General features: G+C 44.7%; 1 protein-coding gene across 1 annotated transcript in view; it reads right to left on the bottom strand.

Annotated features, from left to right (window-relative positions):
- The window catches only part of ARID1A (AT-rich interaction domain 1A), a 74559-nt gene that overhangs the window by 14517 nt on the left and 45555 nt on the right, over positions 1-14487 (bottom strand). The window contains exons 5-8 of the mRNA XM_021095631.2: positions 3789-4029; positions 3436-3525; positions 2541-2708; positions 1538-1850 (exon numbers count right to left, since the gene is read on the bottom strand). Of these exons, the coding sequence (XP_020951290.1) occupies positions 1538-1850; positions 2541-2708; positions 3436-3525; positions 3789-4029 (812 nt within the window). The remainder of the gene's footprint in view (positions 1-1537; positions 1851-2540; positions 2709-3435; positions 3526-3788; positions 4030-14487) is intronic.

Raw genomic sequence — 14487 nt, 5'->3', positions numbered from 1 at the left:
ATGAGAGAGAGAGACAAGAATTTGAGACACTGAACTTTCAGATCTGGACTTAAGCTAAGTCGGGTTATGTAAACCAAGATCATCTAGTTAGGCTTACTAGGAAAAAGTTTATGGGTCTCACAGATATTCTTATCTTTTACCTCCATACACAAAATGTTCTAAATGGGTTCAAGTTCCCAAAAGGAAATCAAAGCTCAATTTTAAAGGATACACTTCTTTTTTTGTCTTTTTTAGGACCATACCACACTTGCGGCATATGGAGGGTCTCAGGCTAGGGGTCGAATCAGAGCTGGAGCTGCTGGCTTACACCAGAGCCTATAGCAACGCCGGATCTAAAGGATACACTTCTTTTTTTTTTTTTTTTTAATTTTTTTTTGTGTTTTTGTTGTTGTTGTTGTTGTTGCTATTTCTTGGGCTGCTCCCGCGGCATATGGAGGTTCCCAGGCTAGGGGTTGAATCGGAGCTGCAGCCACCGGCCTACGCCAGAGCCACAGCAACGCGGGATCCGAGCCACGTCTGCAACCCACACCACAGCTCACGGCAACGCAGGATCGTTAACCCACTGAGCAAGGGCAGGGACCGAACCCGCAACCTCATGGTTCCTAGTCGGATTCGTTAACCACTGCGCCACGACGGGAACTCCAGGATACACTTCTTGAAGAATGAAGCCCTACTGTGTCTCTTAAGCACTGCCTCTCTTGAAGGCATCTCCAAAGTCAAGCTATGTTTCCATGTATGGGCTCTCTCTATGGTAAAAGGCCTAGATCAATTGCTCAATTTTATCACACTGTCAGGTCACCCCAACAAAATAGGACCCCTAAGAGCACAACACCTAGATGGGCTTTGTATTCTTTCTTGATGGGCCTATTGCACACTTTGTGCCTCCTTCGCTCAGAAGTACTACACCAAATCCACCTCCTTAAAGTCACTCTATTCTATCTTGGTTTATCAACATCTCAGTTAAGAGTCACTTTAAGAACAATGGGGTACACAGAGCCTTCAAAACAGCAGAATCATAGTCACTGAAGTCAGTGGCCTAGGAAGAAGAGATGAATCTTGAAGTCATTAAACCAAATCACATGAGCCTTCTGCACTTTTGCACCAGAGTCAAATACACAGGACCACAAAGAACAGTGGAAGAAATGGCAAACCACAACCTCACCATCCTGTATTTCTCACACCACAGACCCAAATCATGTGTATCATTAAAAATCCTTTTAGAAACCAAGAATCTAGATTGCCAGAAGAAATGAAGAAACTCTGAAGACTCACTTTACTAATCAAAATAACATGTGCTTTATAAGGTTCTTTATATATGATATCTGGTCATGTGAAATTTGAGATCAATCTAAGATGCTTACAAATCAGCATTTTTGTTCTATTTTTCACTGTAAGGAAACCTAGTTTTCTAAAGAGCTCTTAATAAAACACATTATTTACCAAGATGACATGGTTTAGGTCCAGAAGTATCTCAATGACCTGAATGCCTACAGTTTGTCTCCCTGCACTGATACCCTCTTCACTTCCCAAGCCTTACCTGTTCTGGATAGAGTTGGCAGCAACATGCATGGCGACAGCAGTTTCTTGAGTTTTCCGGTTCATGCCCCCTGGTGGGGGACACATCCCTGACCCAACCTGAGGTGGCATATTGGCCATGTTAGGGCCATAAGGCCTGTTGCCCATGGAAGCATGACTCATCCTCCCTGGAGGGAGTGTGCCATAAGGTGGGATGCCAGGCTGCCCGTGCATCTGACCTCCAGCACCCATAGGGTTCATACTTCCAGCCATGCCTGCACTGGGGTAGTTAGCATTGGGCAAGGCATTATAATTTGGCTGCCTGGGATAGCCTCCTGGAAGGGGAAGGAGAGAAGATGCAAATTAGCAACTCAATTTATCACTCAACTCTAAAACTCCAAAGATAATAAACAATGGGAATCATTCAATATTTGGTCTGGAAAGAGACCAACCTTAAGTCTACTTAATAAAAAACAAAACCACTTCAGGGTCTCTTTAAAAAAAAAGTAAAGGGGAGGTCAGGAGCAGTCAAAGGAAGGCCTCAGTTGTCCCCCCTCATCTTCAAGGCAGCATAGCACAGAGCAAGGCTGGCTGGCAGGCAAGGCCGACCATGCTGCTATATGTATATAGGTCCTTCAACTCCCAGAATCCTTTCCTTTCTACATCTTCATCTACCAAGCTCTGTGTAAGACATTCAGCTTTAGATCCATCTAGGGCTGATTCTGAGCAAAAATCTATTCTATTAGGACTAATTTACTAAAAGTAAATAAATAATTTACTAAAAATAAAAATAAATAAATAAATAATTATCATTGATTGTCTGTGCTCAGTCTTTGGCTAAATACCTTATCCCCATTTTACAGATGAAATAGAGGCTCAGGGATATTCAAGGACTCTTCCATGACGGCAGTCCTGCCCTACTTTAGGGCCTGAACTTGGTGGATTTAAGGCAAAGGAGAGTCCTACTCTTATAACCCACCATATCATCTCACCTCCATGTACTCCTACCTGGGTAGTATACTCACCCTGTGGGCCATACTGACTCCCCTGGGGACCATAGCTCCCCATGGAGTTCTGCTGGTAGGAGCCCATGCCTGTGTGCATCTGTCCTCCGGAAGGCTGACGTGGAGATAAGGCTGAGCCAGGCTGGGGGGAACTGTACTGTGGCATCTGTGGGTTCCTCTGCATGTAACCTATTTGTGGGTAGTTCCATATAGTTATTACCTTGGTACAACAGGAACAAATGCTCTCCCTTATCCTAGGACTTTATCATGTACTTTTTTTTTTTTTTTTTTTTTTTTTTGGTTGCCCCAACAGCATATGGAAGTTCCTGGACCAGGGATTGAAACTGCACCACAGCAGTGACCTGGGCCAATACAGTCACAATGCTAGATCCTTAACCCACTGCACCACAACGGAACTCCATCTACATTTTCTTTAGCAAATACCTGCACGAAGCCTTTATTTTTTTGCTATATAATTATGTGCCCTTTTAGGCACCCCCTAAAGCAACAATAGCCATTAACCAGGGCATACCCTGGAGATTTTGAAAAAACAAAAATAGCAATGACAAAAAAAAAAAAAAAAAAAAAAAAAAAAAAAAAAGAAAAGAAAAAAGAAAAAAGAAAAAAGGTGTAGGACTTAAAGTGTAAAGACTTGGTGCTGAGTATTCAGTATTTCCTGACCAAATTAGGCACAATGAAGGGGGGAATCCATCAAAACATATGAACAACAAAGAATAACAGTGGGTAAGCATAATTTTGGAGCCACCAACATGGCCAAGCCCATCCAAACTTCACAAGCTGTTGCTAGGATTGTCTGAAGCTTCATGGTCATATATCTTTCCAAAAGCTGTTGCAGAGAAAATCAATCAAAAGCTGCCTTTGCCCTCTGCCCTTCCCTTGAAGCCCAGGCTCTCACCTCGATCTTGGGCAATGCTTGATTGGTTCATAGAAGGATGCATGATGCTGTCCGACTGGCCACTGGGTGGCCGAGGTGGCATCTGGTTGCCTGCTCCAGACAGAGAAAGAAGTAAGCCAATCATGGCTATGCCTGGAAATTCTAGCTAGAAGGTCAACTCAGAACTGGAAATGGCTCCTGGGAAGGCCAAGAACCTCCTAGTATCACATATACAGAAGGATCCAGCCAAAGGGCTCCCATTGTCTTTCTTCAAATGCTGAAGAGAAACTCTGCCAGTGGAAGGCTGGGACTCCCATATATTGCTGGGGGCCAGTCCTCTTTCCCTCTCCCCAAAGCCCAGCACTTGAGAGTACCTGGCACTGCAGCAGGCGAGAGTGGTCCTGAGCGAGACTGAGCAACACTGGCAGGAGAGCCAACAGGGGATGGGGAGGGGCCTCGGATGCCAGGCAGGTGAGGGGAAGTATGAGGAGAGAAAGGAGACTGAGCTGGATTACTCTGCTCCCCTTGGCTGCTGGAAATCCCTGATGTGCTCACTCCAGGGCTCAGAGCTCCTTCTGTCCCCATGGGGAGATCGTCTATTGAACCAGACAGATCCTGGAACATACATACAAGGACGTGGATTAGCAGTATTAGGCAAAAAGACTCTTCTTTCAACAATCTTACTACATGATAAACATTTTCTTTTTTTAAAAGTAAATGCACCGCACATATTATGTAGTCATGATACTATAGCTTACATATGATAAACTCTCTATTAAGGGCCAGAGAGAAAATATTTTCAACTCTGCAGGCAATACTGTCTTTGCCACAACTACTCAACTCTGCCATCACAGTGCAAAAGCAGTCACGGACAATACATAAACAAATGGATGTGACTGTGTTCTAATAAAACTTAATTTACAAAAACAAGTAACTAGCCCATAAGCTATGGTTTGTTGACCCTTAGTCTATCTACCAGAAGCAGATCTAGTACTTTCATTTTCTTTCCTAGCACCAACTTCTATAGTCATAAGAGAGCAGCTCTTTCAGTGAGACTTTAGTTCTTTTCCAATGGGAAAACTTAAAACATTGCCAGGATGGCACCAGGATCTACGAGAAAATGTTAACAAGTTTGGGCAGCGCTCACAGATCCTCTCTCCGTTAGATTATTATAACCTATATTTACCAAGAACTCACTCCAAGTTACCATACTTTAAAACATAAGGGGTAGGAGGTAAGAAAGGGATATACTATACAGACAATTCCTTAACTGCCAAGAAGATCTGGGACTATATTCCTAACACCTGGCCAACAACAGGGATGAACAAATGTTTACCAACTGAACAAACCTAGTTTTTTCTCTAGTTTTGACTTTTTCAATGAGAACTTGGTATTTATTTAGGGGTTGTGCTTGTCTTGAATTAATCGGTAAAGAGTTCACTCTAGGTCAGTAACCCCCAAGATGAGCAATCAGGAGCTCAATATGAAAAATATCCACCCCAGGAAATGCCCCCTTAATCCCACCCCCTGGCTTCAAGTTCATTCTCCAGCAATACTACTTGCTCACAATACCACATTAATAACTTTAGGCAGAAAACTAACTATACCCTGAAGAAAAGATGAAAGCTTTGGGTAGGGGCTCAGGTCTGGGAAAATCCTAATACTCAAACGGTTAAGAAAAGAGTTCTCAGAGTACCCTTGTGATGTAGAGGGTTAAGTATCCGGCGGTGTCACTGCAGCAGTCCATGTTGCTGCTGTGGCAAGGTTCAACTGTGGCCCCGGGAACTTCCACATGCCACAGCCCACCCCCTACAAAAAAGAGTCTTCTTAAAGAGACATATCTGAAGATGAAGGAAATTCGAAATGGCCTGATTTGAGTCTATTCCTATACCCACAACAAGCTCATCTTGCAAAGATCAGTCTGAGGTGATTCCGACCCTGGAGTAGGACAATAACACTGGAGATCAGATAGCACCTCTTAGGCTCTCCCCTAAGTATCCAGGTTGGGTTGGACCTTTTGCAAACCAGCTGGTTACTTCTCTAAGCTGGAAGCATTTCTGCTGAGTTCTATGGGAACAAAGCTAGCCTTGAAGGCAAGGCAGGTAGTTAGGTGTGCATCTGTGTGTGTCCAGCTCTCACCGTTAGCTGAGAAGTCTGAAGATGCTAGCTTGTCTATAAGAAGCAGACCCAGTACACTATAGCATGCTTTAAAAATGCAGTAAGAATTGGTCCCAGCTTGGAAGAGAACTCAAGAAGCCCACCTCTAGGTAATACCAAAGGGCCCCTTTCTTCTCAAAGGACGAAAGTACCTGGAGCTTTCATCCCAAGAGAGGAGGATTCCTTCTTTACGTTGAGGGCTAAGCTGTACCAGGGACACCTGGCTTCTGAACTGAGGAGCGAAAACTCAAAGAAGCAGCAAGATGACAAGAGGAGTCAACTGTACAGGCCAGAAAAGGTCTTGAAAGCAACTTGTAAAGCCCTGGCCTGCAACAGAAACCTCAGTCTAATGCTGTTTTAGGAACCAGTAGCTTCCCTCAGTATTCGTTCCCATAGTCTCAATTCCTTATCAAACCACCAGTTTCTGCCAATAAAAGCTACCTGCTTAGAGGAAAAAGAAATCAGCATATTTTGGAACAGAACAGGAAACAAAGGTCCATCCATAAGACAAAAACTCTTCAAGTGGTCTTGAAAAATTGTTCTAAACATTTTTGTCTTTAATTAAACAAGTAAAACATGAATATTCTCCAGGTAAAAACAGTTCAGATAGTATAGGTAAAATCAAAGTCCCCCTTTGCTTTCTTTCTGCTGCCTTCAATAGAGGAATCCCTATTCCTTTTGGTGTATATTCTTGAAGACCTTCTGAGGAACTGAGCAGGGGGGAAAAAAAAAAAAAAAAAAAAGGAGAATGTTCAACATCACTAATCACCAGGGGAATGCAATTCAAAACCAGTGAGCTTCACATCTGTTAGGATGGCTATTAACAAAAAGACAAGAAAGGACAGGGAAAAAAGGAAACCCTCATGCACTGCTGGTGGGAATATAAATTGATACAGATACTATGGAAATAGTATGCAGGTTCCTCAAAAAGCACAACTACCAAAAAAAAAAAAAAAAAAAAAAAAAAACCCAAAAAACCAAAACCCAAAAAACAAAACCAACCCCCCCCCCCCAAAAAAAACCTTCTGTGGCACAGCAGGTTAAGGATGCAGCATTGTTACTATAGCAGCCAGAGTTGCTGCTATGGCGTGGGTTCGATACCTGACCTAGGAATTTCTACATGCTGCAGGCACGGCCAAAAAATAAAAAATAAAAAGATGAAATCCTGCCATTTGGGATTGCCATTCCAACATGGATGGACCTTGGGGCACTATGCTAAGTGAAATAAGTCAGGCAGAGAAAGACAAGTACTATATGATCTCAACTTATATGTGAATCTAAAACAAAACAAAAACCAAGCTCACACAGAACAGACTGGTAAGTGCCAGAGATGGGATGGGAGAAAAGGGTGAAGGGAATCAAAAGGCACAAACTCCCAGTTATAAAAAATTTGTAACTATGTGGGTGATGGATGTTAACCAGACTCATGGTAGCACTCATTTTACAATATATACAAATACTGAATCATTATGTTGTATATCTGAAGCCAATATAGTGCTGTATGTCAATTACACATCAATTTAAAAAGGCGGGGGGGAGGGGTAGTTCTCATCATGGCTCAGCGGCAACAAACCTGACTAGTATCCATGAGGACGTGGGTTTGATCCCTGGCCTTACTCAGTGAGTTAGGATCTGGTGTTGCCATGAGCAGTGGTGTAGGTAGCAGATGTGGCTTGGATCTGGCATTGCTGGGGCCGTGGTGTAGGCCGGCAGCTGCAGCTCGGATTCGACCCCCAGCCTGGGAACTTCCATATGCCATGGGCACAGCCCTAAAAAGCAAAAAAAGAAAAAAAGTGGGGGGGACCCACCAACCCACTAACCATTTCTATAAGGTCAGGGTGGGGCCTGCAGATGCAGAGGCTCTTCCAGCCATACTTCTGCTAAAAAACCAGGTTCTGTAAGTGAATGTCCTAGTCCAGCTGAGGGATCCCAGGAACCTGAAGAAAACACCGGCAACCCCTGGGGCTGGGCTCTCAGGGCCCCAGAGGCACCTGTGGTGGCAACAAGCTGGTTTCCTTCAGAGTCACTCTGAGGAGAGCTGTCAGTTTTGGAAAAATGCCCTGAGTTCCTTGGAGAAAAAGTGCTAGATGAACCACTGTCAACAGCAGCCCACGTGGGCTGGGATGCCTGGGCCTCAGAATAATAGTGGGGAAAGAATCAGCATTAATCTTCTCTCCCTCATTTGGTTGGTGTGAGGCCAGTCTCTCAAATTGTCATTTTCATCAGATGGTCAGCATGGGGCAAGCTGACTTTTTAAAAAAGAACCAGAAAGTTAGCATAGGAACATTACATTTATACTGACAATAACTATCACTTGAGCATCTGTGATATGCTGGCCATTTTATGGAGTTACTTCATTTTCTACAATTCTTGGAAGTCGAGACTTCTACCACTAACATGTTGAAAAGGAGAAAGCTGATATTCAGAGAGACTGGGTTACACATCTAAGCCATCTGGCAAATGGCAAGTGGCAAAAACTAAACTTTGAACCCAGATCTGCTGAACCCCAAAGCCTATGTTAATTCTCTTTCCATTATGCTATTATTTCCTCAATCATATGGACTGAGGAAAAAGCATCATACCCTTGAGTTAGGAGACCAAGGCCCAGCTCTTGGTACTTATCAGTTGCGACCTCAGGCAAGCTAGCAATAAGCTGGGCTTCAGTTTTTTCACTTATATGACAAGAGGCCTGAACAAATCTGAGTCTGTGACACCCCTGGGGCATTTGCATGAAACTCTGCTGGCACCATATGGTCAGGGCCACATGGAAAACCAATACCAGCAGCAATACCCTGGAATGAGACATACGACAACATACACAGCAGCACAAGATGTAAGACATACCCATCAGTCCCAGTGGCTAATCACAGTAAATGTTTTCATTAGGAAGTGAGAAGGACTGGTAAAGGCAGAAGACTCCAAAAGAAGTCTCCCCAGTCCTTATCTACATGAACAGATATTGACCGGAATTCCACATCCACTTACTGCACAGGACACACCTCTGCTTTCTACCCTACAAAAAGCCAGTTTTTCAGGTCTTTTGTTCCACGAAAAGCCGGATGTCTGGTTGTTGAGTCAGACTTCAATATGCCTAACAACTTCGGCTTTCTATAACACACTTATCACACAAAGTTCAATCAATTCAAGCCCCTATTGTTCCCTGGTGGGGCCACCTTTAGCATTTCAGCACTCAGGTTCTCAGTTCTCTCAAAAGGGCCCACCTAACAGATGCCTTCTAGGAGGACTGCTGAAAGCATTGTAGCAATGCCCTGTAAGTGGAAAGATCTCTTTTCCCAGGTTTGCTTTCCTCCAAGCATAATCCTGCTGGGGACGGGAGGTGAGGCTCAGCCCACTCAGTGCCCTGCTAGTTCCAAGGAAGCAGCAGGGCCAGGGAGAATTTCCTCACGTGTTTCCAACGTGTTTCATGCATTTTATTGCTCATCTACCATGCAGATCAAAAGCGCTGGAGCAGGTCCAACTATTTCACACAGAATCTCACACTCCAGGCTGGCTACAGCCCCGAAAGCCTTCGTTTCTTCACTTGAAATACTGCCCAGTGTTATTTTGGGATGTGACCTGATAGAGGAAGCCCACAGGGACTCCATGACGATAACCGTTCCAGCTGTGATTGGTTGCCCAGCCCCAGCGAGTGCCAGCATGAGTTTGTCAGGCTCTGCTGACAAACAGAACTTAGCAGCTAACACCTTCTCTTCACACCACAACAAAACCGTGCCCAAAATCATACAGTCCATACCTCATTGAGGATGTGTGTGTGTGTGTGTGTGTGTGTGTGTGTGTGTGTGTGTGTGTTGGGGGTTTTGCTAGCACTCTCACAGGAAGGGCTGCAAGTTCTAACATGAACTGGCTGTCTGATGAAGTACATTTTCAAGCAGGAAGATACCAGATCAGGGTTAGAAGAGGGAGGTTAAACAATCTCCTGACAGAGACTCACAAGGATACCAACAGCTCATTTTGCTGAGCAGATTAAATAACATCAATAAGCAAGTCTAAAGAACGACAGCAATGCTTGGAATCAAGGTTTTCTCACAAATTTGGCCGAATCTTGGAGAAATGGAGCTATGTTACCCCCCCACCCCCAGCTGGAGTTCTTGTATTCTTTCAGTTGTGAAGTGCCTTTGCCAAGTTGTGCCGACCACGGGCAGGGAAACCACCTATCCCAGGTGATCCTGCACACACGCTTGTATTGAGAGAGAGACAGAGAGACAGAGAGACAGAGAGACAGAGAGACAGAGAGAGAGAGAGAGAGAGAGGGAGAGAGAGAGAGAGAGAGAGAGAGAGAGAGAGAGAGAACCTTGGAATTTAGCCACACTCATTTAAATCATGACCCTTGGATGCAAAAAGTCCAAATGCACAGCCTGAAGTGACCAAATCTGCACTGGCAATTTGTCAGGTATTTCCCGCCTGCCTAATCTAACAGATCCATGGCCATGGAAGGAAATCCAGAAGAACACAGAAGAGGCTGGGAAACTTAACCTTTGAAGAAAGGCAGATGACAGGAAAGGAGGCAACAGTTTTTGACAAACTTTAAGGAAAGACAAACTTAACTGAGGAACTACTTAAGGCTAATAAGTTTTGGGGAGACCTGTTTTTTCATAAAGCTTTCTTTAAGAAACATATTTGTCAAGGGTCAGGGGAGGAAGAAGCTACCTCTATCGAATACTTCTAAAAAATATTCAGTACAATAATTCCATTTTCTCCTCAGTTTTTGCTAAATGGAAGGATGAGCGATCTGACCCACCCAGACTAGTGGGGATTCCAGAGTTAGACAGAACTGCTACACCGTTGTTCCAATGAGTGCTCACTGTCTAACAGATTAAATGCTATCCCTCTCTAGAGAGCAGGCTAGCCGATGCTGCTGAAATGCCAAGAGTGACTAAACACATAAAAAGGCTGCCTCTTACTTCCAAGTTGGGGTTTAAGCAGGCAGTAAGGAGGGGGAAGAAAAGATGCAGAGACTGGCACTAGCCTTCCAGCTTAGGCCCATCTCCTGCCTGGACTCTGCTCGTTATTTGGAACCGTAGAAATTGCTGTGGGAAAGGTTTAGAGAATTTAACCCCCCACCCCAAGTTTCCAAAATCCTCTCACCAAACTCCTTCCTCTTTTTCTACAAGCTATTATTCTGGGAATAATGCATCATTTCTTCTTGGTACCTTCTGGCGCCTGGTAGGGAATGCACAGCAGAGAAAGTGAGAAAAGGTCTACTTGTCTCCAGAATGTTTTTCAGGGGCCTACCTCCAAAAGGAAATCCCCTATATATTTTAACACGTAAGAATTCATAAAATTAGTTCCTGCTGTGGCACAGCAGAAATGAATCCAACTAGTATCCATGAGGATGCGGGTTTGATCCCTGGCCTCGCTCAGTGGGTTAAGGATCCAGTGTTGCCATGAGCTGTAGTGTAGGTTGCAGACACAGCTCATATCTGGCATTGCTATGGCGTAGGCCAGCAGCTGCAGCTCCAATTTGACCCCTAGCCTGGAAACTTCTATATGCTGTGAATGTGGCCCTAAAAAGAAGAAAAAAAAAAAAAAAACAAGAACACACACACACAAATTCATAAAATAAAGCTCTGGGAGACCAAATCTCCAAATTCAAAGGATGCTGGAAAGAAGAATAAAGCATGTCCTTTGGTGTCTCCCTCTTTAAGGGAAGCAGAACTGACATGAATATGTGATTATCATGTATTCAGCCCTAAGGTATATGGCTGTCTCACATTTCATCCTCACAGTCATCTTCTGAGGTAGGTATCACCCCCATTTCAACAAAGAAGCAAAAAGCTCAGAAATTACAACCTGTCCCCAGACATGCTGGGAATTAGCTACAGTATGACTCAAAGAGGCTAATGAACCTCACTAGGTATCACTTAGTTTTTCTGTAGCAAGACAAACTAACTCAACTCTACAAGTCTACAATGTTATGTGTTCCCCTCTTTCCTAGCAACTCATCCTCATAAATCACTCTTCCTTTCTAAACTTTCTTTCGTGGTTATTTCAAGTCAGCCCTTTCACCTATAATCTATCTTAATGTAAATCTACTTTTTCTAAACTGAAGAGTATAGCACTTTTCTTCACCTGTGGATCCTCAGAAGCGTATTTAATATACAGAGGGGTAAGGGGAGGAGAGAGTGACCTAGGATCTTGGGAGACAATCTTAGAATCTTGGGAGACAGGAGGTTAAGTCCCTTGAGGGTAGGTACCTGACCTCTGCTGGTATTCCTGTGCCTTAATCCTATTACCAGGCAAGAAGGAGGGTGTGGCCAAGAGAGAGAAGTCAAAACATTCCTGGCCTCTAGGTGGCCTCACCTCAGATCACTTCATACCATCCCACTTTCCTCCTCACCCTGCCCAGCAACCACCCTCACAACTGCAGGACCACTGGGTCTCATTCAGGAGCCTCAACTCCCAAACTACAATATGAGAAACCTCTTTCCAGGGGCAGGAGCCAAGCATGCTTCAACCCCCTGCCCACAGGCATGCTTCAACAATGGGGCAAGAGAACTCCCCCATGACAGAGCAGGATGGCCCATTTCCCAGCCATCAAAGAGGACTGGGTGGGAAGACCAATTGCTAGAAATTGCACTATAGGTGCAGCAACTATAGACTAAAACTGTTTTCTGCCTTGGGAACTTCAAAGGTGAGAACAGCTTTGTGGGAGTAAAGCCTCCAATAACTTCCCTGACCCCTCACCCTCACTCCATAGGCAGGGCCCAGAGTCCCTGCTACATCCTATAGACCCAGTGTTACAGGACTCATGGCACTATGCTGAATCTGCCCTTTCCCCCACTAGCCTGTGGGGCTATATTCTCCTATGTTATTAGTGACCAGAAAAATGCCAGGCACACAAGAGACAAAATGCTTGATAAATACTACTCAAAAGCACCCTTTTTAGACCCAGTCTCTATTAGTCTCTCACTTTCTTTTAACAGTCATTGCCCCACCCTAACTCTCTACTCTAGATCTTCACAGTGAGGAAGGGACTCTTGAGTTGTTGGCATCAAAGGAATTGACTCTCCTATTTAAAGCCAAAAAAGGAATTACTGCTGTGGCACAGTGGGTTAAGCATCTGATTGGAAGGGCTTGGGTGGGGGTGGCTGTGGAGGTGCTGGTTAGATCCCTTGCCAGACTCGGTGGGTTATAGGGTCCGCAGCTGCCACAGCTGTGGCTTGGATTCAATTCCTGACCCAGGAACTTCCATATGCTGTGTGTGTGGCCATAAAATGAAACAAAAACAAAAACAAAAACAAAAACCTGAAAAAGTACAACCCCGAAAGGGCCTTGGCCATTTGGAGGATAGTTCTCCATAGAACTTCAGTGCAGGGAAGGAACCTCTGGAAAGGAGGCTATTGAGAGGCAGGGCTCTGTGTCACTGGAGAAATTTCAACTTAATTACAAAAACTGGAGAACCTACTATTCTAATCCACCTCGGCAAAATCTCTTAAGGTAGATCTGATCCTCTAGGTGGAGGCTGAGGGCAGTGCTGAGGTAAAAAGCGGGGAGAAGAAAAGACTGCTGGGTTGCCTGAATTCCTGCAGTGGGCACCCCTGCAAACAGCAGCTCAGCCACTGCAGCAGCCATTGATTTTCCAGGGGTCGATATTCTGCTCCCACAGATCTGCTTGGCTAGAGGTTTAATCACATTGAGTGCTTCTGCTCAACATCACCCCTACACTTTCCCCTCCCCAAACCAATAAAACACCAACCATAATGAGGGTTGGGAACAGATAGATGGTGTTTCCTAAAGCTGGTCCCCACTCCCAGAAAAATTCTAAGCACCAGCTCAAGGGAACCAGAGTTACCTGGGAAATCCACATGAAGCTGCAGAGGCAGACCCACAGGCCCTAGGGAACCTAATAATCCAGTGCCCAACATTCTCATAGAGACCTTTCTAATAATTCAGATGTTTTCCACATAAAAATCCAGGTTCCCATTTTGTGAAAAAAATTTATATCCTAGAACTCTCAGAGGGCATTAATGGGTTGAAACCCTGATTTCCAGCTTGTCACAGACCCGATCAGATCTGTATAATATCCATGTTACCTACCTGACCAGCCTTCAACAACATTCCTCCCCGCCCCCATAAAGGCTTCTCACTTGGGCCGAGAAAGAATGTCTTATCTATAAACCACCTCTTGGCCAAAAACGTACAGTATCCTAAGGGTCACTAGCTAAGAGACTCAAATCTGAAAAAGATGAAACTGGGTCAGAGCCGGGACTGAGTTAGAGCAGTCAAGAACAGTGCATATTTATGGAATAGGGCTGTTCTAATCCCAGCAGGAAATGAGCACCGTAAAGCTAGAGAAGGCAGAGAAGTTAGGAACTCCCTACTTTCTCCAAGTCTTGCATTCCCTGTTAGGAAGGCCAACCACACAGACTGTTGCATCATGATCATCAGCTGGCTCCCAGAACTTGAGCCAGGAGAGCAGGAAAAGGGTAAGAGAAAGAAAGGAACACAGAGAAGACAGAATTCTAGGTCTGAGGAGTATAAGGGGGAGCAGGTACTATCTTAGGCTTCCACCTCATCTGGCTGCTCCTCATAATTATAGCAATCCCAAAGCAAGGAGGATGTAATGCGCACAAGTGGGGAAGGTCAAGTTGGCACTATGCTGAACACAGTGTAGACCAAGGTGTAGGGTGCAGGATGGCCTCCTTGGTTTGATTATTTAAAGCCATAAATTTGGAAATCCCGTCATGGCTCACTGGAAATGAATCTGACTAGTATCCATGAGGATGCAGGTTTGATCCCTGACCTCACTTGGGGGTTAAGGATCCGGCTTTGCCATGAGCTGCCGTGAGCTGTGGTGTAGGTGGCAGACGTGGCTCGGATCTGGTGTGGCTGTGGCACAGACTGGCGGCTACAGCTCTGATTCGACCCCTCGCCTAGGAACTTCCATATGCCAAG

The sequence above is a fragment of the Sus scrofa genome, chromosome 6 (assembly GCF_054392235.1).
Source record: "Sus scrofa isolate SSC_HxYL_T2T_F1_AM1 chromosome 6, Sscrofa_HxYL_maternal_Yorkshire_Landrace_v2.0, whole genome shotgun sequence".
Lineage (NCBI taxonomy): Eukaryota > Metazoa > Chordata > Mammalia > Artiodactyla > Suidae > Sus > Sus scrofa.
The sequence above is the reverse complement of the archived record's forward strand: the minus strand, read 5'-3'. Positions and strand labels throughout refer to the sequence as shown.